At 58.8% G+C, this 27,647-nt stretch overlaps 2 protein-coding genes across 7 annotated transcripts in view; one reads left to right on the top strand and one right to left on the bottom strand.

Annotated features, from left to right (window-relative positions):
* Positions 1-6,089, top strand: part of LOC138824815 (transcription cofactor vestigial-like protein 4) — an 85,569-nt gene extending 79,480 nt beyond the window's left edge. For all 3 annotated transcript variants that reach the window (XM_070019138.1, XM_070019139.1, XM_070019137.1), the window contains 3 exons: positions 2,218-2,437; positions 3,300-3,423; positions 3,652-6,089. In XM_070019138.1, the coding sequence (XP_069875239.1) occupies positions 2,218-2,437; positions 3,300-3,423; positions 3,652-3,923 (616 nt within the window). In that variant the 3' untranslated portion in view covers positions 3,924-6,089. The remainder of the gene's footprint in view (positions 1-2,217; positions 2,438-3,299; positions 3,424-3,651) is intronic.
* The window catches only part of LOC138824814 (ubiquitin-like modifier-activating enzyme ATG7), a 172,252-nt gene continuing 150,662 nt past the window's right edge, over positions 6,058-27,647 (bottom strand). For all 4 annotated transcript variants that reach the window (XM_070019133.1, XM_070019135.1, XM_070019136.1 and 1 more), the window contains exon 19: positions 6,058-6,820. In XM_070019133.1, the coding sequence (XP_069875234.1) occupies positions 6,788-6,820 (33 nt within the window). In that variant the 3' untranslated portion in view covers positions 6,058-6,787. The remainder of the gene's footprint in view (positions 6,821-27,647) is intronic.

The following is a 27,647-nucleotide window of genomic DNA, read 5'->3' as shown; positions in this document are numbered from 1 at the left end:
AGCCTCGACAGCTGCGCGGCCGCGAGCACGGGCGACACAGCGAGGACGCCGCCCGGTCCGGGCGCCTGGGCTGCCCGCGTGGGGCGATGTGCGGAATCTGCAGACAGGGCAGAGTTCTCGCACCCACCTAAAGCAGCGGCACCCACGGGGGCCTCGGATGGCGGCAGTCAGCAGTGTGCTTCTCAGAGCAGCCTCTCATCCGGGCTCCGAGGGCAGAGAACGGAGGGGGCGGAGGGAGCAGAGGGAGCAGGGCCCCGCCAGGCCTGGGCATTTTTGACATTCCTTCTGCAGAGCTGAGCCCTCCCCTCCCCTCCCTAGAGTTTCTGTCCTCCCCTGCCCCTCTGGTGCAGGGCCTGTGCACCCAGCCGCACAGAGAGCTGCGCTGCGCTGCGCTCTGGTGTCGCTTGGAGGATGGTGAGGAGTGCAGTGTCCGCGCCTGACACGCCACAGGGCTGCAGCAGAGCTGACGTTCCAATCTCTGCTGTGTGCAGCTGTGTGTGTGCGCGCGTGTGTGCACACGTGTCGTGTGGGTGCAACATGTGTTTCTGCCACAGATGGCTCTGGGCGCTGTGTCCGTGCCCCCACTGCTGGGCCAGCAGTCAGGAATAACTCTGTTTCCCACCTGGGTAGGGGTTCTGGGGTCCCGGAGTCTAGCCTGAAAACGTTGCCCTCTGCCTTTGTTGGACTGTGGGTAGGAGGAGTCAAGGGGCTGCGTGTGTGTGTCGGGTCCTGAGTCCTCACGCGGCCTGTGCTCTGTGTCCCTCGTCCACGTCCCCCCCATGGAAGGTGGCCGCAGCGGCCCTGCTGCCCGCTGCACGCAGCCCGCTGGCCCTGAACAGAGCCGGTGGGCAGGGGAGGTTCCTGCCGGGGACTCCCACTCAGGGCCCCCCTCTGCCGCCCAGAGGGGTTCCCTCCCTTGGCCTCGGCCTCCCCTGTGCCTGTCTCGTCAGCTCAGTTTGGTCAAGCCAGGCATGGCGGTGCTGGCCTAGGGCCATGGTGCCGGGGGAGGCTGAGCAGGATTTCAAGTTCTAGGCCAGCCTAGGCTGCATGGGAGACCCCGTCTAAACACGGAAAACAATAATCAGATGGGCTTTATTTCTGTGCACATTTGGAGGCTAGCCTCCCCTGGGGTGAGGTGTGAGGCTGACAAACCTCACAGGTGAGCCCACACTCCCAGGGCTGGCCTCCCGGGTGTCGGAACTGGGGCTGCAGGTGCTCTGAGAGACGGCAGCGCGGGGGCGGCCAGGTCCATGGGCTGGCTGCGCAGCGAGGCTGGTACGGGTGGCATAGGCCACCGAGGCGTGCGCACGCACGCGCGCGCACACACACTGCAAGGGAGCAACCTGTGGGCGGACCTGGGTGGAGGGGACTTGGGCCTCGTGGGGTGGGAGTGGCCTGGGTGGGGCCGGGAGTGTGGCCCTGGGCTCCTAGGGGAGACAGAGGGTTGCTGTGGAAAGTGGTCAGGGCTGGAGGCCACGGAAGGCGGCTGGCGCTGGGTGGCCGAGCTTCCAGGAGGGCTGGCGGGGGTCGGTTTGCCTTCTGAAGAGGCGGCCCTGCCTGGAACGAACCCAAGTGGGGCGGGGTCTGACTCAGCGTCCGCCGGGGAGGGATTGCGCGTTCATGAGGAAGGGGTGTGGGGCGCGGGGACCGCCTTCCATGGCACCGCTTCCGTGGCCGCGCGTGTCTATGCTGCGCGGTGGGGTCGCCGCAGCTGCTCAGGAGGGGGCGTGGCCGCCGCTGGCCGACCGCTGACCGCCTGGTGCCCGGTACGGTCCGAACATCTACAAGTCTTGAGTCGCTGTCCCCAAGCCCTGCTCTCCAAGAAGCGAAGGCAGGCAGCCCGCAAGGCCAGGGCCGGTCTGGAACTGACTCCTCCAGGCTCTGTGGCCTGTGGAGGTCTGCCAAGGGCCCTGCGCTCTGTGCCCCTGTGGGCATGGGTGCTGTGAGGGTGCGGGGGCCACCCCACACTGGGGTCCGCCAGGAGGCGGGGGCCGGCCCCGGGCAGTGACAGGATCTCCCACTTAGGGCTGCTGTGGACAGAGCCGGAGCCTGTGGAACCTCCTCACCCTGCCCCGGCGCCTGATCCCGGTGGTCCTGTGCCCGTGGCTGGGGCTCTGGGTTGGGCTGGGCGCCCTCAGCCCCGGCAGGCACAGGCCTGAACCCTACACCAGAACATGCGGGGAGGCCCGGCCCGTCTGAGTGCGCACTGCTTTTCAGGAACAAGACTGCCAACGGAGACTGCCGCCGGGGGCCCCGGGACCGCAGCCGCAGCCCCGTGGACAGGGCCGCAGCGCCCGCCGTGAGCCTGCACAGCAGCCACCTGTACGCGTCCCTCCCCGGCCTCATGGAGCAGCCGCTCGCGCTGACCAAGAACTGCGGGGACGCCGGCAGGGTGGCCGGCCTCTCCCCCACCCTGACGCCCACCGAGCGGCAGCAGGTACGTGTGCCCGACCCGCGGGGGCTGGCAGCCTCTGCCCAGGCGGCAGAGCAGGCGCCAGCGCCGGGTCCCTGGCTTGGCTTTTTCGCACCACACGGCGGTCGGGTCTCCTGTGTCCAGCGCCGGTCACGCCTGAGCCGAGCTCACCGCGGATTCGCGCGCCCCGGACATCCGCGAGCTGCTTGTTAATTAAAAAGCAACGCAGGGCGCAGGGATCCCCGCACCCCTTCACGCCCTTGGCCCGCGCGGGAAACGCATCTCTTCGCGAAGTGCGGTTTCTGGAGTGCGCGTGGGCACAGGGCGCGCCGGGCCTCTGGGGGCCGAGACTGCCAGGCGCCCTGCCGGCCTTTGCTCAGACCGCCAAGGGCGAGCGGGGGCTGGGGCTGGCACCCCGGGGGTCCTCCCCGAGGGTGGGGCCGCCGCTCTGCTCTCCCAGAACTTGGACGGCAGGTGTCATGGGGGAGGGGGGCGGCACACCGTGCTGAGCCTGGGTGCGAAGGCAGCCAGGGGGCCCGGGGCGGGGCGGTGTGTGGGTGCGCGGCGTGCCCCCAGCGCTGCCACAGCGGGAACCGGCCAGAGCCGGCTTTGGTGTGGGTGGGAGCCTGAGAACATGGGGCGGGTCTTCCCGGTCCTCCGTGACTCCGTTCCCGGGCAGGGGGCTGGACCAGTGCCGCACAGCGGAGCCTCTGCCCTCCCCCCCCCCCCATCCCTCACTGACCCTGGAGTCCTGGCCGCCTGCAGGTCCCCTGCAGCGCACGAGCGCTCAGCTCTGTCAGATCAGCCGGGGGCGGGGTGGGGGGCAGAGTAGGAGGTGGGTCTCACTGCCCTCCCTAAACCTCCCCTTCCCCCCCCCCCCCCGCAGAACCGGCCCTCTGTGATCACCTGCGCGTCCGCCGGTGCCCGCAACTGCAACCTCTCTCACTGCCCGATCGCGCACAGCGGCTGCGCCACGCCGGGGCCCGCCAGCTACCGGAGGCCGCCCAGCGGTGAGTGTCCATGCCCCTAGCTGAAGCCCCGAGTGGCCACCCTTCACCCTAAAAGCCGCCTGGTGTCGGCACGCCTGTGTCCGGTGTGTCTGAGGGGAGCCGGTGGGCACATGCGGGTCCTAGGCCTGTGCCCAGCCCCAGGCAGCAGGGACAGCACTGGGTCTCAGACTCAGAGAGGTGCCCGCCCCGTGACCCCGGCCCACCCGGCCTCTGATCACTCCCTTGCAGCCGCTGCCAGCTGCGACCCTGTTGTGGAAGAGCACTTCCGCCGGAGCCTGGGCAAGAACTACAAAGAGCCCGAGCCAGCGCCCAACTCCGTGTCCATCACGGGCTCCGTGGATGACCACTTCGCCAAGGCTCTGGGCGACACGTGGCTTCAGATCAAAGCCGCCAAGGACGGCGCGGCCAGCAGCCCCGAATCCGCCTCACGCAGGGGCCAGCCGGCCAGCCCCTCTGCCCACATGGTCAGCCATGGCCACTCCCCGTCGGTCGTCTCCTGAGCAACGTCCTCTGGGGACGCGGGGACCTGCATGGTTTGCTGAGCTTTGAACAGTCCGTGCTTAAAACACAAACACAAAAAAACGACAGGGGCGGGGGGGGGGGTTCTGTTGTTTTGTACCCGCTTGGTATTTGTACATGGGGCCTCCAGCGTGGCGGCAGGAAAGCGTGCGACACCGGCCCAATGTAGCAGCCTCACTTCCTGCCTCGCTCACCAAAGAAACCTCGGCGCAGGCCCGTGGCCGGGCCGGGTCCGCAGCGCGCCCGCTCACAAGCCATGGCCCCCGGCCATCCACATCTTCCTGCTTTTCCCATTTGCTTCTTGAGACCTGGGCCCGCGTGTCCCATTCAACCAGCGTGTACATGCGTGTGCGTGCGTGTGTGCGTGTGTATACTTGAAGAGAGCTGTTGTGTCTGATTTGCACTATTGGAGGGGACAGGGGCTGTCCGCGAGACATGTCCTCTGAGGGCAAACTGCTGAGAAAACCAAGGGCTCAAGACTGATACCTGGACCATTCCCGCGCTTCTGTTAGCCGAAGCGGCCTCGGGAGGGAGCCGAGTACAGCTTACGTAGGTCATTTTAGATTTCAGGTGCTGGCAACCGGACTGCAGCCCCGGCCGGCCCCCGCGGGCATCTCCCTGCTCTAACACTGCCGCTGCTGAGACCAGCGCAGAGGCCGGAGGACGCTGGACTGCTTCAGAGGTCGCTCGTGTGTTCATAGGAAGAGAGCTGTTTCTAGGCTGTACGGACGCCCTTGCCTACGCACTGCTGGTACAGTTGTGTATTGGACGTTCACTCTGCTCACCGAGCGCCGCGGAGGAGTCGGTGGACGTCTGTCCGTCCGTCGTCGCTGATGTCCACATCCCAGGCTGTGTTCCTGCCAGCTTCCCCCCCCCCCCCCCCCGACCCCCGGGAGCTGGTCTCCAATTTGCCTGGATGCATGGACTGCTTCCTTTTAATCCTGGCCAAGCAAGCAGATTGCTGGCGATGTGCACCAAGGTATTCATACGCCGGGGCCACGTATACATTCCTGACAATACAGTTATGACTGCACTCACTCTCACCTGGCTGTGTTGATAGCGACTAACTAGAAAGTAGAGGCAGGCGGGGCAGACAGGCTGGGCTGCCCTGCAGCGGGGTCTCCTGTCTGGCCGCTCAGCTGTGCTACATCTAGCCCGGCCAGGGCGGCGTGGGTGTCTGGGCCACAGAGCATTGTGGACTCCTGGAAATGGAAGTCCACGGCGCCAGCTTCCAGGGGGAGGGAGATAAGGGGAGCTGTGGAATTTTGGAAACTGGCACCGGCAGGGCAGGCTGGGGGCTGGCCCCTGTAGTCATGGGGTGGCGGCAGGCCTTCGAACGCAGAAAGGCTGCCTCTGCCCCCCCACTTCTCCCACCCCCTCCTCCCCCCTTCCTCTCCCCTCCCTTCCCCCCCTCCTCCCCCACAGCCCCCGCCACACTTCACGCTCACTCTGGGCTTCCAGACTTTGGCATTCAGGCCCCTATATTTCTGTAGGAAGAAAACTGTTGAACACTTTTTTATATAGGTAACTTTAAGACCATCATTACGCTGTGCGTAAAGAATGTACAGAGAAATTTGTAGGTATTTTTTGAAGAACAATTAATTTGTTAATGATATGTAGCTATTTAATTTTTCCCTTTCCTATCATAATCATTCTTTTTTTTTTGTTGTTGTTGCTTGGGGAAAAAAAAGTTGATCTTTTTTTTGTGTGTGTGTAGACGTCTGTAAACGTGCGGGAACACAGTCACCGTGAGAAAGCGGCGTCCGGTCAATAGCCACTAGTTTGTTATCTGCAGGCTACGGGCATCGCGACAGGAAAACCATTCTGCGGCTCTCCTGTCCCTGCGGGAGGGGCGGGGGGCGGGGCCGGTGGCCGCCCCCGTGTGCGCTGGCCTATCTGGGATAGGCGGTGTGGGCAGAGGGGGCGGCGGGAACAAACATGGCACTGCTGAGCAGCCTCCTGGCCTTGGGGGAGGGGGGCTGTCCACCCGACCCTCTCTGAGTCTGTAAATCTGTAATATACCATTCTCTGTGGCCTGTTTTTCCTGGAAGAAGAAGAAAAAAAAAGGTTTGGCAGGCCATCTTTTTTTTTTTTTTTTGTACTTAAAAGTAGCCTTAAGAACAATAATAAAGTGCTCTTAAACCACAGCCTGTGGCTCTTGGGTCCTGAGGGGGGGGGGCAGTGCACGGGGCCCCTGGTGAGTTAGGAATGCTTGTTTCTGTGTCTCCTGTAGTCTCTCCTATGGCAGTCCTGCTGCTGGTCAGCCCCACACTCCACTTTGGCATTAGATCTGGGCCAGAGACAGAAGCTGAGCCTCTCGGTCACATGTGCTGCTGGGCAGGGTGGCCCCGGGTTCCCAGGACATGCCAGCTCCCCTGCTCCCCTGCCAGGGAGAAGGGGAGAGGAGGAAACGCGCAGCTTCCGCCTCGGTGACTAGCCCGGCGGGGCCCCCCTGTCCCCGGGCCGGGGTCCCTCCAGTGCCCACCGCTGCAGAGACAGCTAGGGGCTCCCGTCTCCATGGTGCCCCAGGGTGAGGTGGGGCCCACGGCGGGGTGTGGCTCCTGGCCGGAGCTGGCTGCTCACTGCCCTGTTTGGTCTTGGGGACCAAGATGGGAGGAGCGTGGGAGGTTGGCCGCTGTGGGCACGGGAGACCATCACTGTGCGTGGATCATGGAGATGGCAAAGCCAAGGTTATTATTGAACCCAAACCCAGCGGGGGTGCAGAGCGGGGGCCTCCCGTCCCCGGCTCAGGGAGGCTGCAGGCCCACATCCCCAGTCTTGGGCACAGGCCTGCTCCGACGGCCGGCAGCCGGGGTGGCGCGGACCCTGCGGACGGGTGGTCGGCTCACACGGTCTCGTCGTCGCTCATGTCCCAGATCTGTGTGGAGAAGGGGAGACACTCAGCCCAGGGCTTCCCCCACCCTCGGGTGTGCTTGGGGGGGGCCTAGGCCCCGCCCCCTCACCCTGGCTCTGCAGATCAAGGCCCGCGGGAGTGAAGCCAGCGTGAAGCCCTCCCACCTCAGGCCGCACAGCCACCCCTGCTTGCTCCCGTCATCACCACCCACCTGTCCTGCCTGCCCCCACCCCTCGCCACCCCTCACTCTGCATGTGGGCTGACAGCCCCCACGGAAGCTCAGGGAGCGGCCCACTCCCCTAGGAGCGGGGCCCAGTCCAGTCCCTGCAGAGTCCCAGGGCCCCTTGCCCCAGGGCTGACTACAGGGCCACTCCTGAAGCCCTGCCCTCTGTCCCAAGCCCGAGCAGAGCCCGGAAAAAGAACAGTTGTGTCATGGTGGACTGCCTGGGCGGCAGGGGGCCCAGCCAGGGTAAACATGGCTGCCAGCTTGGCTTCCACAGCCAAGGGTGAGGAAAGCCTTCCGGAGAGCCATTTCTACACGGGCTGCAGCCTGTGGGCACGAGGTGGGCTGTCAAAGCGGCTCCGAAGCCAGCATGCACAGTGCGGCCTGCTGGGCTTTCTGTCCCCAGCCTTCTGGCCAGGTGTCAGCAGCTTGTGGCACACACTGGCTCTCAGACACGTTCATGGGTTCAAACCATGAGCCAACTCTCCCTCCACCAAACATCTGCCTGCTGCCCCCCTCCCCCATCACAGGGACAGGTGTGAGAGGAGGGCTGAGCCAGGCGGGCGGAAAGCGGAGGCCCGGGGAGACACCAGCGCCCACCTTCCTCCCTGTCAGAAACCTGTGACGATGCCCTGGCCACTCACAGCATTTGGCCCCAGCAGTTCCCTACTCTAGGTGATCTCGCAAGAAATGAAAACGTGACCACATGCGTGCACACACACGTTCAAAGCATCACACACGGCTTACAAGTGAACAGGAGGAAGGCTCCCCAGATGTCCTGCAGCGAGGCTGGGCAGGATGCACACTCTTATTTAGACCCATGGGAGTGGAGGCACTGGGCGCGCCGGGGCCTCTCCACCTTACTTGATCATCATGAGCCTTGTTCCTCCCATTAGAGTCCCTGCTCCGTGTCTGGACTCCCCCTGGGCCCACACTGGCTCTCCACAGCACATACAGGATCACCACTCAACACAGACGGAGATGGCCCCGCCCCCGCCCCTTGCTGAGTGGCTTCGTTCTGCGTGGGTCTTGGTCACCCCACCATGGGCCTGGCCCAGTCCCTCTGACACAGCCCCTGCACAGAAAGTGGTGGGCGAGGCCGCCGGCCCTGCTGAGTTGCCGGGGAGGGCCCTGGCGGCGGGAGGGGCTGGGCCGCGCCCAGTGGGCCGTGGGCCATCTCAGCGGAGACACCCCTGAGCACAGACCACCCGAGGCTGTCTCTGGACCTCACTTCTGGGGGCTGCCACAAACCAAAGTTCTATCAACACCGTAATTACCCTGTGAATGGCACAATTATGTTTTGGCGTGTGTGTGTGTGTGTGTGTGTGTGTGTGTGTGTGTGTGTGTGTGTGTGTGTGTGTGTGTGTGTGTGTGTGTGTGTGTGTGTGTGTGTGTGTAAAGTGTTCCTTTGGTAAGTGTAAACATTTCCAATAGCGCGCCGTGGGGAGCGCGTGGGAGGAGGGACCTGAGCTCCCGCCGCCCCAGCTGCACTTCTCCGCGGGAGGGGCAAGCCTGGCCAAGCACGCTGCAGAATCTGGGGGAGCAATGAAGGCCTGGGGTGTGTCTCCGGGCACAGCAGCCCCTGCCTGGCCCTCATGGGCGTCTACTCCTTCCTGCAGTATTCATGGGGTGGCGCAGTCCTGGGTGTGAGGTGCGTGCGCATCCACCCCTCCCCCCCCCAGCCCAGGAAAGGCCAGCGCACGCACCCGTGCTCAGGGTGGAGTCCGGCAGCCGGCACTCAGAGCACTGCTAGCCTCAGGCTGGGGAGAGGCAGGCGGAATGGGAGGAAGCCCTTGTGGGTGTTGAGCTGAGGGGCAAGGCCAGCGCCCAGCGCTGTGCATGCTGACCCACACACGCTGGGAAGCTGGGGCTGTGGGTCTTTCGACCCTCAGATGCTGCTCACCACATCCACGCAGAACCACGCGGATTCCACCCACGCCCATGTCCCCACAGAACCACACAGATTCCACCTACACCACGTCCCCATAGAACCACAGATTCCACCCACACCATGTCCCCACAGAACCACGCGGATTCCACCCACACCCATGTCCCCACAGAACCACATAGATTCCGCCCACACCACATCCCCATAGAACCACAGATTCCACCCACACCATGTCCCCACAGAACCACGCGGATTCCACCCACGCCCACGTCCCCATAGAACCACAGATTCCACCCACACCACGTCCCCACAGAACCACGCGGATTCCACCCACACCATGTCCCCATAGAACCACAGATTCCGCCCACACCACATCCCCACAGAACCACGCGGATTCCGCCCACACCACATCCCCATAGAACCACAGATTCCACCCACACCACGTCCCCACAGAACCACGCGGATTCCGCCCACACCATGTCCCCATAGAACCACAGATTCCACCCACACCACATCCCCATAGAACCACAGATTCCACCCACACCATGTCCCCATAGAACCACACGGATTCCACCCACACCACGTCCCCACAGAACCACGCGGATTCCGCCCACACCATGTCCCCATAGAACCACGCAGGTTCCACCCGTGCCCACACAGCACCCCAGATTCTAGCCCTGCGCCTGCAGTTTCCTGTGGCACAGGGAGGCTGAGCCTGAGCTCCCTGTGTGTGTGTGTGTGGGGGGCGCTGGCTCTCTGTGCCCTGGCCCTGCTGACTTCAAGCTTTCCACCCACAGCTGGCCCTGACCAGAATCTGCCAGACACTGCCACCTCTGACTCCCCAGGCATGGGGAGCCCTGGCTGTTCCCGACCTCTACACTGCTCCCTGGGCACCGAGGACTCAGCCCAGATGGCAGCTTCCTTGACTTTGCCCCGGACTTTTTCCTCTCCCTGCAGCTCTGCTCCTCCTGTCCCCCCAACAGCGTTGCCCTGCCTTCCCCTTGGGCATCCTACTGACACCCCCCCTCACACCCCCAGCTCAGCTCCTGATGCAGCTGTTTCTGAACGGTTCCGTGGAGGACGGAAAGGATTTGTGGCATGGACATGAAAGTCAAAGAGGGTACTTGGTGCCCCAGGCCCATGAGGACAGTGGGAGGGCAGGCAGGCAGGCAGCAGACCCCTCTGCCGTGGCTCAGCCTGGCATGGGCGTGGGACGTGGGAGCTCTCCACAATCGTGGGACCCAATGGGTAGCCCGGGCAAGGCCTCAGGCAGGGGCCGGTCTGAGCTCTTGGCCTCTTGTCGGCGCAACACACAGAATCTTGGGGTGCTAGGGCACTCCTAGCACTGTGCTGTCATTCGCAATGGGGTCTCACCAACTTTATTTTGCCCTGGCTGGCCTCAAACCATGATCTTCCCAATCTCTGCCTCCTGAGCGGCTAGGATCGCAGGCGTGAGCCATGGACGCCCACCTGGCACCTTTTAAAGGATGGCTGCTTGCCTCCCTACCAGCCTGGAGGAGTAAAGACCACCTCTCTCCTTTGGGGTATCCTGTCCACAAGGCCAACTTGGCAGGCATGGACTTCAGGGGCAGCCTCCAGCTCCAGAGGGTTCTGTGGAGTGTCTCCCTAGCCACAGGGTGCTAGGTGAGGAGGTGTGTGCAGAGTCCTGGCCTCCGCCGTTGGAGTGCCACAGTGACCAGCCACAGCCAGCCAGGCCATCGGGCACGGTGGGAGGCATGTGACAGCAAGCTGTGCCAGCCAAGGCCGAGGAGAGGAAAGGGAGGGGAGACACGCCTTGGCAGGACTGGGTGCATGGTGGGACTGGGTGCATGGCGGAGGGCTGGGTGCATGGCGGGGAGCTGGGGTGCATGGCGGGACTGGGTGCATGGCGGGACTGGGTGCATGGCGGGGAGCTGGGGTGCATGGCGGGGAGCTGGGTGCATGGCAGGGAGCTGGGGTGCATGGCGGGGAGCTGGGGTGCATGGCGGGGAGCTGGGTGCATGGCGGGGAGCTGGGTGCATGGTGGGACTGGGTGCATGGCGGGACTGGGTGCATGGCGGGGAGCTGGGGTGCATGGCGGGACTGGGTGCATGGCGGGGAGCTGGGGTGCATGGCGGGGAGCTGGGGTGCATGGCGGGGAGCTGGGTGCATGGCGGGACTGGGTGCATGGTGGGGGGCTGGGTGCATGGCGGGGAGCTGGGTGCATGGCGGGGAGCCGGGGTGCACGGCGGGGAGCCGGGGTGCATGCCGGGGAGCTGGGTGCATGGCAGGGAGCTGGGTGCATTGCGGGGAGTTAGGGTGCATGGCGGGGAGCCGGGGTGCATGGCGGGGAGCCGGGGTGCATGCCGGGGAGTTAGGGTGCATGGCGGGGACTGGGGAGAGGGAAGGCACGAGTGGAGGAGCAGGGCAGCGTACACTCGGCCAGCCCGGCCCCGCCACACCCCACCCGAAGATGTTCTGTGCTGATGCCGCCAGGCTGGAGGGCGGGCCAGGCCTAGGCACAGGTCAAGCAAAGGAGGGCAGACACCCAGCCTGCACACTGGGTGCCTAGATCTGGGCCACAAGTCCCAATCTGCTACCCCAAGCAACCAAGGTAAGGCTGGATACAGGAAGGAGGCTGGGGGTGTCCTGGAGGAGGGTGCAGGAGGGAAACAGAGGCTGGGGAGAGCAGGGACTGAGCAGCTGGGGAAGCCCAGCTCACCTCCAGCCAGAAAGGCACAGGACTCCCAGACAGCCTACCGGTGGGGAGACCCTGTGGTCCTGCAAGAGGGGTGCTACTGTGTCCCAGGGAGTGAGCAGCATTCCCCCCCCACACACACACAGGGGAGAAGGCCGGGGAGCCTGCGCTTGTGCAGCTGGCACAGGCTGGAGTGCCAGAGGCCTTACACCTGCTGACAAGCAGGTCTGAGGTGGTAGGGAACACATTTCAAAAACAGAAAACAAGGTTTGCCCGGCTCTGGTTGGCCTCTGGAGGGTCTGCAGCGCTACTGGCATGGCGGGGAGTGGGGTGTTGGTGTCCAGGGACCTGGGGGACACACTGGCTGCAGTCAGGGCAGCAGCGGCTTCGTAGGGGAAGGCTGGCCTCGCCCCTGGGAATCCCCACTGAAGTTTCCAGACAGGAGGCCCTGGGGTCCCACCCAGCAGGCTCTGCATCTGAAAACAGGCCTCAGGGACCGAGGTGTCTGGAAGCCTCCAGGAGGCATCACTACAACACGGCCACCTCCAGGGCCTGGCTGCACCGAGGTGGGCACAAGGCCGCGTGCGGCGGTGGGACTGAGGCTCGAGCCTTCCTTATCCCTGACTCTCTAACGTGTGGCGATGAATGTCAGGAACCACAGGACGCTGCACGGGCAGCGCCAGCCTCCCGTGGAGCTGGGGATGGTGTGGATTTACCCCGGGGACGACTCGAAGGCAGGGGGTGTGTGCGAGAAAGCGCATGCCCGGCCTGCTCGCCAGCGCCAGCGCTTCGGACACGCGGTTTCCATGAGGTGGAGAACACGGCCATTGCTGTGGCACCAACGATATGAGCCAGACGTTTGGCCCGCACTTCAACTGCAGCGGTTAGAGCCGCACGGCCGGGCCAGGTCCTGACTTGGGGTAGACGCCTTTGTTCTCCACCTGCAAGGGCAGCGGCAGGCAGCCTGCTGCAGCCTGGTGGGGGGGGGGGAGCACCGGACCGCAGCACATGGGGACGCCCCTCCGGAGAAGGCGACGCAGGCGCCCCGGGGTCCCCGCGAATGACAGGACCGTCACACGTGAGCAGCTTCCTGTCCCCGCGATGGTCACCACACAGACCCTGACCCCAACTTCCGCAGACGTGAGGCGAGCGGGCCGGGTGCAGCTCGGGGCAGCGCTGGCCTCGCCGGCGCCAGCCGTGGGTTCCACCCCGGCACGATCGAAACAAGAACCGGCGAGGCAGAGACACCGCGAAGGGGACTTGAGCACAGGAGCCCCGGGACGGCGACGGGCCGCAGTCACCCCGCGTGTGGACGCCAGCGCTCTCACACGGGAAACAAGAGGACGAGAACGGAACGAGAGGAGGGAGACCAAAAGCAGGAAAGACAGCAAACTGCACCTACTCAGACACACTGAGAACACGGAAGGCAGAGCCCAAGAGCCGGGGAAGCCGGGCACAGAGCACGCAGGCACGCAGGCACGCAGGCACGCAGGCAGGCACGCACGCAAGCACGCAGGCACGCACGCAGGCACGCAAGCACGCAGGCAGGCGCGCAAGCACGCAGGCAGGCAGGCAGGCAGACAGGCACGCAAGCACGCAGGCAGGCACGCAAGCACGCAGGCAGGCAGGCAGGCAGGCAGGCAGGCAGGCAGGCAGGCAGGCAGGCAGGCAGGCAGGCAGGCAGGCAGGCAGGCACGCAGGCACGCAGGCACGCACGCAAGCACGCAGGCAGGCAGGCACGCAAGCACGCAGGCAGGCAGGCAGGCAGGCAGGCAGGCAGGCACGCAGGCAGGCAGGCAGGCAGGCAGGCAGGCAGGCAGGCAGGCAGGCACGCAGGCACGCAGGCAGGCACGCACGCAAGCACGCAGGCAGGCACGCGTCAGAGGCCCGGCAGGACGGGCTTCGCGTGACTGACATTCAGAGGCTCCACAGGCTGGCACCACGTGGCCGGCTGCCCCGGAACTCCCAAGGTCGAGCCTTCCTCCTGCCTCAGCCTCCTCGGAAGCTGGCATTACAGGCGATGCCACGGTCCCCAGCTCGGTTTGATGGTGGTCCGGTGCTGTCCATGCGCATGCGCACCAGTGTGGGCTAGCGATGGGGCTTCAGGAGGTCGTTAGGGTCAGACGAGGCCGTGCTGTGGGGCCGCCGTGAGGGCAGCGCGGCTTTATAAGGAGAGTGGCCCGCTGGTCCCCGCCATGTCCTCCCCCGCGCCGTGACGCGCGCCGTGACGCAGCGGCCCCTGGCCACGCGGCGGCCCCTGGCCACGCGGCGGCAGCGCGCGAGCCCTCCCTGGGCCCACCGGGCGCCAGCGCTGGGCGCTTGGACTTCCCAGCCTCCACACCACGAGCCCGACCAAATCCACCTGCCTTCTCTAGAAAGTACTCAGCCCACGCACTCAGCCACGGCTTCAGATTCACGCCAAGTGCCACTGTGGAACGCACCCAGCGCGGCTCCACAGCGCGCGGCAGCAGCGGACACGCAGCCGACGCAGGCCAGGAGGCCGAGCGCTGGCGCCTGCGGACGGCTCCGTGAACACGGGCCTCCAGACCCCGACCCCGTCCCGCCCGGCCGGCGGCGCCTGCGGCCTGGGCAGGCAGGCGGGGCGGGCCGCAGAGACCCAGCTCCTTCTGAGAGGTGAGAGCGGGGGACAGTGGCTGGGGGGGGGGGGTCCCCGGGCTGGTGACCCGGAGGGAAAGCAGGTGGAGGAGAGGGGCGCTGGAGACAGGCAGGGCAGGTCCGACGCTGCGCTGCGGGCGGGGCAGGGGGGCGTGTGCCGGAGGGGGCAGTAGAGGCCTCAAGCCGGACAGGCAGAGGCCAGGCGTGCCGGAGAACTTCAGCTCGGGACAGGGACGGGATCTCCCGCTGTCGCCCGCGCTCTCCCCGCTGTTACTGTGCTGGGGCCCAGCCCTGCCCTGCTCTGTCCTGTTCAGAGACACGGCGGGGGCCCCACGAATGCGGACACCCGCAGGTGTGGCGAGCTGGGCCTCGCACACAGCAAGAGGGGAGCTTTGCCACTCCAGGGCAGCCCGGCCTGCCTGAGCCCCAGGCTCCGCCCAGCACAAAGCACAGGGGTCAGGGAGCAGCCGCCAGAGCGGGCACCGGGTTGGCAGCGAAGCGATGTGACCGCCGGGGCTGTGCTCACTGCCAGCGGTTATTCACAGCTCTTCTAAGCCCGCTAGGACGTCGCCCATCACCGCTCCCTGCGGTCCTGCTCCCCGAGGGCCGCCTGGCAGGGTGCGTGTCCCTCTGCCACACAGAACTGGTGTTTCCCTGCGGAGGACAATGGGCTTTGGGGCTCGCTTTTTCTGGGCTCTGTGGGAATTTTTAAAGAAAAGGACACGGGGCTGGGAAGGTGGGGCTGGGAAGGTGGCTCGGTGGAAGAGTGCTTGCCTTGCATGCATGAGGCCCTGGGTTCCATTCCTCAGCACCACATAAGCAGAAAAAAAAAAAAAAGCTGGAAGTGGGGCTGTGGCTCAAGTGGTAGAGCGCTAGCCTTGAGCTGAAGAGCTGAGGGGCAGCGCCCAGGCCCAGAGTTCAGGCCCCACGACTGACCAAAAAGAAAAGAAAAGAAAAAAAAAAGGACTGAAATGGCTAACTGTGGCAGCAGGGCAGAAACGAGCAAGAGTCCCGGGCACCGTAGCTCTCACGAGCCCTGGAAGGTTCCTGGAGAGTCAGGAGTTGAGAACAGCGCTCTCCATGGGCCACAGCACACGGCGCTTCTCCCGATGTCCGACCCCACCACAGGGGCTGCTCACAGGCTCAGACGGGGAGGGCCTCCCTCTCCTCACCGGAGCCCTGAGAACCTGGCCGGGCTGCTCCCCACGGTCACATCCATCTCCACCTGCTGTGGGAGGAGCCAATGCTCCACACAGAAACAAGCCCTGCCCTCCCCGTGGCCTACACACGGCTCAAGTGGCCGGGGGAGAAAACGATGAACAATGGTGGATGGCCTTTCCCCCTGGAAGTCTCTCACCCAGATGGAAGGAACGGGTTTCCTGGGACAGCCAGATAAAATGTCCATGGGTACGTACAGGAGGGGGCTGAGCTAGAGGGGCAGAGGCCGGGCTCTGTGCCTGGAGACCAGAGTGTCCCAGTGGAGGTGGCACCCTGACGTCCAGGGACCCCGCTCGGGGTGTGTGGGATGACGGTGGACGCAGCAGGGAGGCTGGAGGGGGCGCGGGGAGTGTGGGCTGAGCACAGGAGAAAGGCGATTGCCGGGCTGTCAGGTGGTGAGCCGGCCCAGCAAGCAGGGAGCAGCTGCCCGGTGGGCACGCCTGGCTGCAGAGGCTCTGTGCGCCTCTTGCTCCCACGGACCACGCAGCAGTGTCGGGGGTGGGCACGCAGCCGCTGGCTGGACAGTGTGGTCACTCAGTAAGTGCCCTGCTGCCTTCCAAGCTGTGTGGCTGTGTGGCGCGGCCCTGTCCCCGGGGAAACAGAGGGCTGCTGTGAGCGGAGGTGAGGCGTGGTGCGTGGTCTTGGATCCCAGGGCAACCGTGTTCGGAGGCCATGCGGACGGCATCTTGCTTTACCTTGGCTGTCTCGTGCCAATGCCCAATGATAGCGCTTTGCTGGGACGGGCGTCCGTGGCCATCCCGGCGTCCATGCGGCTAGCGCAGTGTTAAGTCTCCGGGGCTTGTCTTATTCAGAGTGGGCATCCTCCGCTGTGGGTGACCAGGACGAAGGCCTGGCGGGGGGAACGGGCCTGCCTGCGGCTTCTCCATGGCAGACGCAGCACGGGCAGGCTCCGCTGGGCAGGCACGGGCCGCACACCCTGCCCTCCTCCCTTCAGCCCTGCAACTTAACTGAGGTGGGAAGCCAGGGCTCAGGATGAGCTCCGAGTTTTGTTTTTAAATTGGCGTAACTTGAAAGCGTGCAATGTTTTAGGAGCTTAAGAAAGTAAGGATAGTTCTTTCCCTTAACCAATCTTTTTCACCAGACTGCCTCTCCGCTTGCAGTTTCTTTCTTTTTCTTCCTTCTCTTTGTTGAGCTGATGCACAGCAGCCCGGAGCTCAGAGGCTATGTTTTGGGGAGGAACAAAGGAAGAGCAACTGTGGCTTCAAGAAATAACATCTTTAAAGAATCAGCTCCATGTATTCCAGCTTCTCGAGAGCAGCCCTAATGACAGTCTTCAGGCGTCTGCAGAAAGGGGCCTTGGCTTTCATGTGTCTGGGCAGGCGGCCGTGCAGCACGGGGCTTTCTCCATCATGCCAGCCCGCCCTGAGAGGCAGGTACGTGAAGCCCTCATTCTGAGCAACATCAAACCCAGACAGGAGAGAAACTGAAAACAAGCTCACACATGGGGCTCCTCTTCAAAGTTACTGGATCCTTCTTCCCAAGTCAGCGAGAGCTGGACTGGCAGCCATCCACTCCCGAAGAGGTTTACGATATAAATAACTACTCGGCTCATTTCCCTCATCTCAGTTTGTTGGCCCAGGTCTTGCTGAGTTTAAACGAACACTCACAGTGGTGGTGAACTGCAGCCAGGGATGGGGGTTAGGGTCAAGCAGCTTTGCCACCCCAAGAAAGCTCGTGCCAAACAGGCCCCCCAAGGCTCAGACGGCTTTCAGAGCAGCACCAGGATGAAGATGCTGCCCACCGCACCCCCCATCCCCTGCTCTGCCTGGAGGCTGCCCACCAAGCTCTGCCCATCCCTGTCAGGCTGGGGCCTACCCGTGTGCCTGGCCCCTCGGTGAGGCCCTGCAGGTTAGCACCCAAACAACTGCACCATGTGCCCAGAGCCAGCGCTTTGGCCAGCCCTGGGGGGGGGCCTCAGGACAGGAGCACGTTCAGGCCTCCCCCGTGGTGCAAGGACCCCCTTTCATGAAACGGCTCATTCACCAGCGACTGGCTGCCTCAGACAGGCTACACACGCGCTCCGGGCTTGTCTTTTGACCCGGTGGATGGTGTGATGCTGCCTCCACCGTGTGGCTGATTGGCCTGCCTCGTGGCACCTCCCTTGGACACGGAGCTGGTGCTGCCCTCCCCCAACCTCTCTGCACACTGCTTTACCTCCTGCCATTGGTGACCGCGCTGCTGCATCACACGGAACCCGGAACCCAGCTCCAGCGTATGCTTGGAAACTCCCAAGTCATGCGTAAGTCAATAAATCACGCTCCATAAATGCTTGTTTAACAAGCAGCTAAAAGAGCAAGCCTGCTCGGCACTGAACCACACTGTGTACGTTTTCTTCTCACCTTCGGAAACACAAACACTCAGAGGGCAGGAGAGGCCGCTGGGTGCTGTGCTGCCTGTTTCCCTCCCAGTGCCTGAGGAGGCGGCAGGGCGGTGGGGACGGGCCTGCTGCCATCCCTTAGTCTCAGGGATAGTTCTGGAGAAGGCAGCACGAAACGACAGCAGGCAAGGGTTTAGGATGGTTAGCGGAGTGAACGTTCAGTCGTCTGTGTACTCACAGTAATTAGGATAGGATGCTCATGGTGAGCTTCCCGTGCTGTCAGGACAGTTTCCTGTAGGCTACACGACGCGCCCGTGAGCCTGTGGATGCCCCTGGGTGCCAGCAGGCTCTGGGCTGGTCCACAGGACTGGTGGGATCTCTGAGGAAGGGGCTTTGCCCCGCCTCCCAGGCTCGTGGACAGGACAACTGGGCTTGGATCTCAGCTCACAACCCACAGGCTGGGTGGGGTCCACAAGGGCTTCCCTACGACCTGGTGGCACGGAGCCCGTCGACCTCGTCTGGTGGACGGAGACCCTCAAGCGCATGGCGGGGGAGAGGGGGAAGCCTTACTTCTCTTCTTTTTGTTTTTGTCAGGGCAGCCTTGTGACAGCAACACCAACACAAAGAATTACACATCACTAAGAAGAAGGTACAAAGGAAGCGCCGGGCTCAGCGGGAGCCCCCGATGCGGGGGAAGCAAAACACTCAGAAACAGGGCACATTGCACCTGAGGTCAGGCCAGGGCACAGGCCGGGAAGAAACTGGGTTTCTCCGTGGAGCATCTGTCTTTCATGAAAAACAAAAGGGTCCTGGAAGTTATTTCTGCCCCCCGATGTAGCTCATTAGGGCTCTTTGAATGCGAAGGTGGAACTTCCAGAAGCTTCCCATGGAACAGGGCCTGGCCACATGTTCGGCGGCAGGAGGACTGTGGATGCGCAGGGCAGGCGGGGCTCCTCTGCCAGGACCCGGAGCGTGCTGCTGCATGCAGGGCCTTGCTCCCGCTGAGCCCTGCTCCGACAGATGCCGGAGCTGCTCCAAGCAGACAGCTGGCTTAGTCATGTCTGTGGAGGCAGGTGGATCTTAACACATCTGTGCCGGCCGCCCCGCTCCCACCACCCTCCACCACGGTCCCGGCCTCTGTGTGTGAGAGCTGCGGGCCCCTGCTTCCAGGAAAGACATCCACCTCAGCGCACACAGGCTTTCCAGTGCAAAGAGCAGAAGAAGAGAGAGGTTTCTGGGCTCTTCGTGTGGAAAAGGGTGGTACACCTGGGACAGACATGGTGAAGGTGACACAGTGGCTGAAAGTGACTGATGGGTTGAGAGCCACCTCAGCCTCCCTGGGCCAAACTCAAGTTCCTGCGCTCCTTCTGCTCTGCCACCGAAATGGAATGGGGGCGCTTCTGCCAGCCAGCTCACCATGGCTGAGACTCAGGACGTGACCTCCAGGTGAGACTACAAGTGAAGGGAAATAAAGGGCCCCTAATTTTAAAGACTGTGAGGCTTGAGGGGGCAGTGCCAGGCTGCGCTGACGGTGGCAAGGCAGCACCTGTGAGTATTCATGAGTCTCCCTCCCGGAAGCAACCCGTGACAGTCCCTGAAATATCAGACCAACAAGGCCAGGCACAATGTATCTCTCATTCCTGATTTTCAATGACTTCCCTTTTTGTGACAAAAGCAGATGTTTAACATGATTTTCTGTTGTCTGTGAGCATGTCTTCATATTGTAAAATAAGCTCTTCGCTGGGGAACACTCATGTAGCATGTGCAAGGCCCTGAGGTCAATCCCCAGCACCATAAAAGAAAAAAAAAAAAAGAGGGGATGGAAAGAGATCAGATTAGAAGAATCTATCAGGTTCACTTCATGCTCAAGAACATTTTGATAACACAGAAGTGATTAGTTTCTGAAGAGACAAAGAAAGGGAGAGAACCAAGAACCAAGAAGCAGAGGGCAGGAAGAGAGAAAACAACACAGAGAAATCAAACCAACAGAAAAGGAGTGACACGGTCCAAAAAGAAATGTACTTGTTACCTGACTTATGTAACCACCACCCCCTTCTGTACATCCAGTCTATAGTAACAATTGAAAGCAACAACAACCAGAACAGCGAGAAGTTCCAAGCCTGGCCGCGCACTCCAGCACGGGGAAGGGAAGCTGGATTCCACTTTCAGATAATAAAGAAACTCTTTGCTTCAATATTCATCTAAAGATAGGTTTTCATTAGGGATTGCTAGAAACACAAGGTTTTTGTTCATGCACTACCCTAGCCTGTGTATCTAAGACTCCTCACCCTAAATGGAGAAGAGGTCTAGCACAGTGCCTTGTGCATTGAAACTGAATGTTAGACTACTGAGCCACACTTCTCCGATCTGGTAACAGGAAAATACACCGAAACCTGCCAATTACCCAACATTAACTAAATCTACAATATAAACATGGAAGCATAGCTCCTTCAAAAGCTGACAAGGTTCACAATAAATTATTTAAGTGATCATAGAAAGAAATTTCAAACAATGAACTAAAAAAAGTGACAAGAATGAGCCATAAAATGTAGAGAAGACAGATAATCAGATGGAGGAATTCAAAGATACAAACAATGAGATCAAAGAGAATTCAAGCAAACAGCTAAATAAAAAATTTTTTAAATGCAGAATATGACAGAGGAATATAAAAATCTTGAAAAAAATTAAATTCTTAGAACAAAGAACTGAATAGTTGCATAAAAACTCAATTATAGCTGGGTGCCGGTGGTTCACGCCTGTAATCCTAGCTACCGAGGCTGAGATCTGAGGATCATGGATCAAAGCCAGCCGGGGCAGGAAACTCTGTGAGACTCTTATCTCCAATAAACCGGAAAACCGGAAGTGGCGCTGTGGCTTAAGTGGTAGAGCGCTAGCCTTGAGCTGAAGAGCTGAGGGATAGTGCCCAAGCCCAGAGTTCAAGCCCTATGACTGATAAAAACAAATAAACAAAAACTCAAAAGCCTAGCTGGGTCCTGTGGCTCATGCCTGTAACCCTAGCTACTTATGAGGCTGAGATCTGAGGATCACGGGTCTAGCCATCAGAATAGAACAAGCTGGAAATGCAGTATCAGAGACCGAAGATACAATAAAGGGATCAGACCAATTGAAGACATCGAAAAATCTAAAAAAATAAGGATGGAATGTGCAAGACTTCTAAGACAACATCAAAAGACCAAACTTAAGAATTGTGGGTATAGAAAAAGGAGAAGAGATACAGAAAGCATAGATAACATTCAATAAAATAGTAACAGGGCTGGGAAGGTGGCTCAGTGGTAGAGCGCTTGTCTTGCATGCATGAGGCCCTGGGTTCAATTCCTCAGCACCACATAACCAAAAAGAAAAAAAGCCGGAAGTGGCACTGTGGCTCAAGTAGTAGAGCGCTAGCCTTGAGCTGAAGAGCTGAGGGTCAGCGCCCAGGCCCAGAGTTCAGGCCCCAGGACCGGACCCAAAAAACAAACAAAAATAAATAAAATAACAACAAAATCTCCCTAATCTTAGCCGGGCGCTGGTGGCTCACGCCTGTAATCCTAGCTACTCAGGAGGCTGAGATCTGAGGATCACGGTTCAAAGCCAGCCCCGGCAGGAGAGACCGTGAGACTCCTATCTCCAAGAAACCACCAGAAAACCGGAAGTGGCGCTGTAGCTCAAGTGGTAGAGTGCTCGCCTTGAGCTGAAGAGCTGAGGGACAGTGCCCAGGCCCAGAGTTCAAGTGTCACGACTGACAAAAAAAAAAAAAAAATCTCCCTAATCTTGACAAAAAAAGGATCATCAAGGTGAAGGAGGCCCACAGAACTAGACATATTATGGTTACAACACTAAACAAAACAAAAAAAATTATGAAAGTTGCAAAGGAGAAGTGGCAATCCCATTAGAGTAACACAAACTGTAAATGCAAGGAAGGTATTGAAGGACCTAATAAAAGACTTGAAAGATAATAACTGCCAGATCAGTGTGTCCTGCAAAGATATCCTTTATACTTGAGGGAGAAATGAAAAGCTCTCATGATAAGCCAAAGCTAAAGAAATTCATGACCATAAAACCAGCACTGCAGAAAATGTTTGAAATCCTACAAATGAAAATAGGGACATTCTACTAGATGAAATACGATAGCAATGGAGAAACAGAAAAGAAATAAAATTCATAACAACCATAGAGACAGCGAGTAGTCATACTTTTTCAGTATTAACATTGAATAATAGGGGAGGGTTTTATAAAAAAAAAAAACAAAACATGGAATAATAATCTCAACTCCCCACTCAGAAAACACAGAATGGCAAGTTGAATTAAAAAAGCAAAGGCTGTGTTAGGGAAATGAACCCTAAGATATGTATTCAATTTTTTTTCTTTCATGCGATTGTTTCTAACACATTTATAAGATTTTTTTTTTGTTGCTTTGTATGTCCCTCCCCCACAGTATAACCCCTGCTTTCACTGTATTTGATGTCGGTATAATTTGTGGAGGGGAAGGGGAAAAACAAATCGTTTAAATAGGGATACAGGTGGACCCATTGCAACAATGAGATGTACAAGTCGTTATGTCGAAAACGAACTTTACAACTTTGGTTGGGGGGGGGAGCAGGGAGGATTGGGGGGGGCAGGGGGAGGATGGGAAGGGATGGGAAGGGGAAACAAAGGAGGAGGCTATAATGCTTGATAAGAAATGTACTCATTAACTTGCCCATGTAATTGTAACCCCTCTGTACAGTATTTTCACAATAAAAACAACAACAACAACAACAAAGCAAAGGCTCAAAGCTGGGTGCCGGTGGCTCACGCCTGTAATCCTAGCTATTTAGGAGGCTGAGATCTGAGGATCACGGTTCAAAGACAACCCAGGCAGGAAAGTCCGGGAGACTCTTATCTCCAATAAACCACTAGAAAACCGGAAGTGGCGCTGTGGCTCAAGTGGTATAGTGCTTGCCTTGAGCTGAAGAGCTGAGGGACAGCGCCCAGGCCCAGAGTTCAAGCCCCACAACCAACCAAAACAAAAACAAAAAACAAACAAAAGCAAAGGCCCAGCCCCTTGTTGTCTATAAGAAACACATCTCACGAGGAACATAAATATAGGGTAAAGGATGGAAAACAATTTTCCAAGTAAGTGGGCCCCCCCAAAAAAACAGGCAGTTGTTATATGTGACAAAATAGATTCAAAACTAAAATTAGTCAAAAATGACAAAGAAGATTACTTCATATAAATAAAAGGAAAAGTCCATCCAGAGGAAGTTAAAATTATAAACATACACAAACCAATATTGGTGTACCCAAGTTCAGTAAACAGATATTCCTGGACTTAAGACTACAGACAGACCCTGTCACTGTAATCTGCAAGGCTTCAGTGTCTCACCCTTACTGATGGATGGACCATCTAAATTATAAAAAAAAAAAAAAGTCAACAAAGAAATCTCAGAATTAAGCTGGACACTGGTGATTCACATCTGTAATCCTAGCTACTCAGGAGGCTGAGAACTGAGGATCATAGTTCAATGCCAACTCGGGTAGAAAAGTCTGTGAGACTTCTGTCTCCAATTAAGCACCAGAAAACCAGAAGTGGCTTAAAGTGGTAGAGAGCTAGCAAAAGGAGATCAGAGATAACACCCAGGCTGGGAGTTCAAGCCCCATGACTGACTGCCCCCCCAACCCCCCTCCAAAAAAAAGAAATTGCAGAATTAAATGATACTCTAAGCCAAATGAACTTGTCAGATATCTAGATAGTATTTCACCCAGCAGCTGCATAAATCACATTTCTTCTCAGCATCCTATGGAACTTTTTCCAAATGAAATTGCATTTTAGGACATAAAGGAAGTCTTGGCAAATACAAATGAAACTTAAATAATTTCCTGTGCTTTTTCAAACCATAATGGAATTAAACTAGAATCCAACATTGAACTTACAGAAAATAGTTAAACACATGGAGACTGACTAGCACATTGTTGAATGTGGTCACTGAAGCATTAAGGGGAGAACTAAGAAAGTTCCTAGAATCTAGTGAAAATGAAAGCATATGTGACCAGAAGCTTGGGGATACCTCAAAAGCAGTACTGAGTGGAACCTGCAGCTCTGAGTGCCTACATCAAAACCACAGACAGATCACAAACAGCCCCAATGATGCATCTGAAGCTCCTAGAAAAATAAGAACAGGACAACTCAAAAATTAGAAAGAATTGCTACAAGTGAGAGAAGTTAATAAAATTGACAGTAAACAAAAAACTACACACCAAAATCAATGAAACAAAAAGCTGTTTTTCTGAAAAAATAAGTATGACCGATAAACCCCTAGAAGATCTAACCCAAAAGTAGGAGGGAAGACCCAAATTTATAAAATGAGAGATATAAAAAGGGACCTCACAACAAATACCAATGAAATCCAGATGATCACAAAGAAATATTTGAACAACTATATTCAAATAAACTGGAAAATCTAGGGAAAAAATGGGCACATTTCTAGATGTTTTTGATCTACCAAAACTGAGCCAACAGGGAATAGGCCACTGACACAGACCTATAATAAGCAAACAAGAATTCAGAGAGTCCACAGAAAGGAATTACAGTGAATGCCATTTGGCTGAGTTGGTCACTCAGGCTACTGAGGAGGAAGGGGGCCTTGTGTCTACTTTTCAGGACACAGATAATAGGAGATCTGCATAGAGAAACAAGTGTCCTTAAATTTCAGACCAAAATCTGAAGAAGCTAGGGAAAATGCAGAGGTGTGAGGCTTGTCCGTGGCGCTGGTTTAAACCTTTGCTCTCGGATGATAGGCCCTGTTTCTAATGATCTCTCAGGAGCCAGGACAAAGGCGGATGTCTAACCCTGGTGCTCATTATGTGCATCCCAAACAGCCTGTCCCCTCGTTCCTCGGAGTCTTCTGCCTCCCTGAGGAACATGGAGTGGCTGCCATCACCCTGCACGGCACTCCTGGCTTTCTCTAACATGCTGTGGTTTTGGAGGGGGCGCAGCTGAATGCGCTCGCTGGCTGCTGGCGGCCGGAAGGCCAGGCCTCACTTCCTGGGCTCCCAACGAACCTCGGCTGGACCCTGACTCAGTTGAGGATGGGGCAGTCGGAAAGGGAGGGACTGGGGGGGGTCCCCTCTGAGGGAGAGAACAGTGAAGAGAAAAACAAAGTCTCAAGCTGCTTTGAACTGAGACTTTTAAAACCGGTCTTGTCTGTTTTGGCCTGGGGCTCCCCACTTGGAATGATACAAGCAGTTCTTTCCAGTCAGCTTTCGATCACAGTTTCCCACACCGGGGCGGGCAGCAGCGTGCTGCGGCTGGGGGCTGCGGGCGGCTCAGCGCCGTCAGGACGGCAGGAAGCATGAGGCTCGCCAGCCTTCCCAGCCGCCCTCCAGTCCCTTTGCCCTGCCCTGGCTTGGCTTCTCCCTGTTCTGGCTTTTCCACGTTAGCTGGGCGGATCAAGCTGTGTTCTGGCTGCAAGCGGAGATCACGTGGGACACAAGCACTCTGACGTCACAAAGTAAACTTTTGTTTGCAGAGCCTGTGTGGCTCTGTGCCAGTATCAGCAGGGCACTTCCGCTCGAGGGTGGAGGGAAATCGGGCAGTGCACACACCAGGTTCCTGCGGAAGCCCAGCTGGCCCCCCAGTGGCAGAAGGACATGCAGGGCTCCCTATGTAAGGAGCTGGTGCAGACCCCCCTTCTGGGGCCTCTGAACCCCACTTCCTGTGCTGCTCCTCTGCCTACCGGAGCACAGGGCTGCACAGGACAATGCTAGAAGTAGGCCTCCTGTGTCCTCCTCCTCACTCCAGGCCCAGAGACAGGCTCGGAGGACGGAGTTCACCCGGGGTGGGCACTGAGAGGAGGGACCACCTCTGGCTGAGAGTTTTCAGAGAAAATTCGGGCAGATTTTCAGATCCTCGGTGAGTCTCATTTTCAGAGAACTGTCCCCACAAACAGGGAGACAGAAAAGAAAACCAGCCAACATTTACAAACCCAGTACCACACCAGGGGGTCTCCGGGACCGGCTTGGGGTGGACTGCATTAGAAGCACCCAAGGCTGTGCCTGGAAACAGGACTTCATCCCCGCCCAGCAGGCACTGCACCGCCGCTCTCATAGACACGTTCTCCTCAATCCCCCCAGAAGCCCATCAAGGGGCCAGTGAATCCATTTCACAGACAAAGAAGCGAGGCTGAGAGGAGAAGAGTGGGGGGCTGGAGGCCTCACAGCTGGCTAGTGGCAGGATGGGTTCGACCCCAGGCCTGCTCCATGTAGAGCCACAGCCGTCTAGTAACCTGAGCACAGGTACCTTCTAACACTGAGTGCAAACAGTCTAATCACAGCCACCGCAGGCTCCCGCAGCCAGGGCGGTGCACGCCGCAGACTGGTCTGAAAGCTGCGGCTGGCTGATGGTTGACAGTCCTGTAAAATAGCCACCAACCAACTTTCAAGCTGGATGCACCTCTTGGGTATGAATGAGCCCTGGAAGTGGAGACTAGACCTCATGACTGATGGGGTCTCCTGTTCCCAGCCCCAGCCGGGGCAGCTTCCCCGCACTGCGGACGCCCCGTCAGTCAGTTCAGAGCACCACCAGCACCCCCCCTCACACACGGGGCATTCCCAATCACCTCAGCTATGAGAAAGGAGGGGAACAGAGACCTTGGCAAGGTCCAAACAGGCTCTGCTCTGGGTTTCAGTGTCTGAGCGCTAGGTGCTCCAGCAAGGAGACTCTTCCTGTTCTAGAAACTTCCCACGCCAGGCACATCTCAAGGCAGAGGACAACCAGATGAAAACCGGTGAGACAGAAAGCTTCTCCCAGAAGAACCCTGAGCGCATGGGCTCCCAAGCTCAGGGAGGCACGCTCCGACTGAGTGCGCAGGGGCCGGCAGAGGCTGTGCAGGGCCCGGGCGGGCCTGTGCGTGCAGGGCCGGGGCGCAGGCCCGTCTCGCTTGCTCGCTTGCTGTGGTTAGTGACTGCCCCTCAGCTCGCAAGGAGGCTTCCTCATTCCCACTGTCCTGCCCGTGGGGCTGTGCACTGTGCGGTCCCGGCTCAGATAATGAGGACATTTCTCTTTGAACAGTACCACCCTTGCCGCGCTCTCCCGCAGTTTTTCCCTGGCCTCCCCACCTGCAAGCTGTACAGTTCATTTTTCACCCGGTGTCTAGTGAGCACCTCTGCTGCCTCTGTTCGCCCTTTGCCCTCCCAAAGACAGAGAAACTAAGCTTTATGACATTTTTTGGTTTTGGGGTTTTTTTGGGGTCCGGTCGTGGGGCTTGAACTCTGGGCCTGGGCGCTGTCCCTCAGCTCTTCAGCTCAAGGCTAGCGCTCTACCACTTGAGCCACAGTGCCACTTCCGGCTTTTTTTTCCCCTGCTTATGTGGTGCTGAGGAATCGAACCCAGGGCCTCAGGCATGCAAGGCAAGCGCTCTACCACTGAGCCACCTTCCCGCTCTACCACTGAGCCACCTTCCCAGCCCCGCTTTATGACATTTTTTATGATACCAGACCTGCAGAGCTGGGAAGAAACCTTATAACCAGCAGATTTTTTTTTTAAATTGCCAGATGAGCAATGCGGAGTCAAGAAAAATGAGGTTTGTTTCTGTTACTTACCTTTGCTACTCGAAATGAACAATTGTTCAAAGCCCCGTGAAAGCTACCCTCTTATTTAACTACGTTGGTTTTCTGGCTCATTTCAAGTTTTTCTGTATGTTTCAGTGAGCTCAGCTGTCAGCTGGGCATGGGCTACTGTGGAGATGGGAAGGCGGTCAAATGCTCATTCTAGAATCTAACCGTTCCCAGGCGCTGCCTTGCGTCTGGCAGTCCTGGCTCCAGTCGCCCCTCCTCTGACTGCTCCAGCCCCGGTGTGTGCGTGTGGAGCAGGGGTAGCACCAGAGGCCTTTCCTCACCCGCCTGCCATGCGCC

This window comes from Dipodomys merriami, unplaced genomic scaffold (assembly GCF_024711535.1).
Source record: "Dipodomys merriami isolate MVZ:Mamm:240054 unplaced genomic scaffold, mDipMer1.0.p SCAF_13, whole genome shotgun sequence".
NCBI lineage: Eukaryota > Metazoa > Chordata > Mammalia > Rodentia > Heteromyidae > Dipodomys > Dipodomys merriami.
The sequence above is the reverse complement of the archived record's forward strand: the minus strand, read 5'-3'. Positions and strand labels throughout refer to the sequence as shown.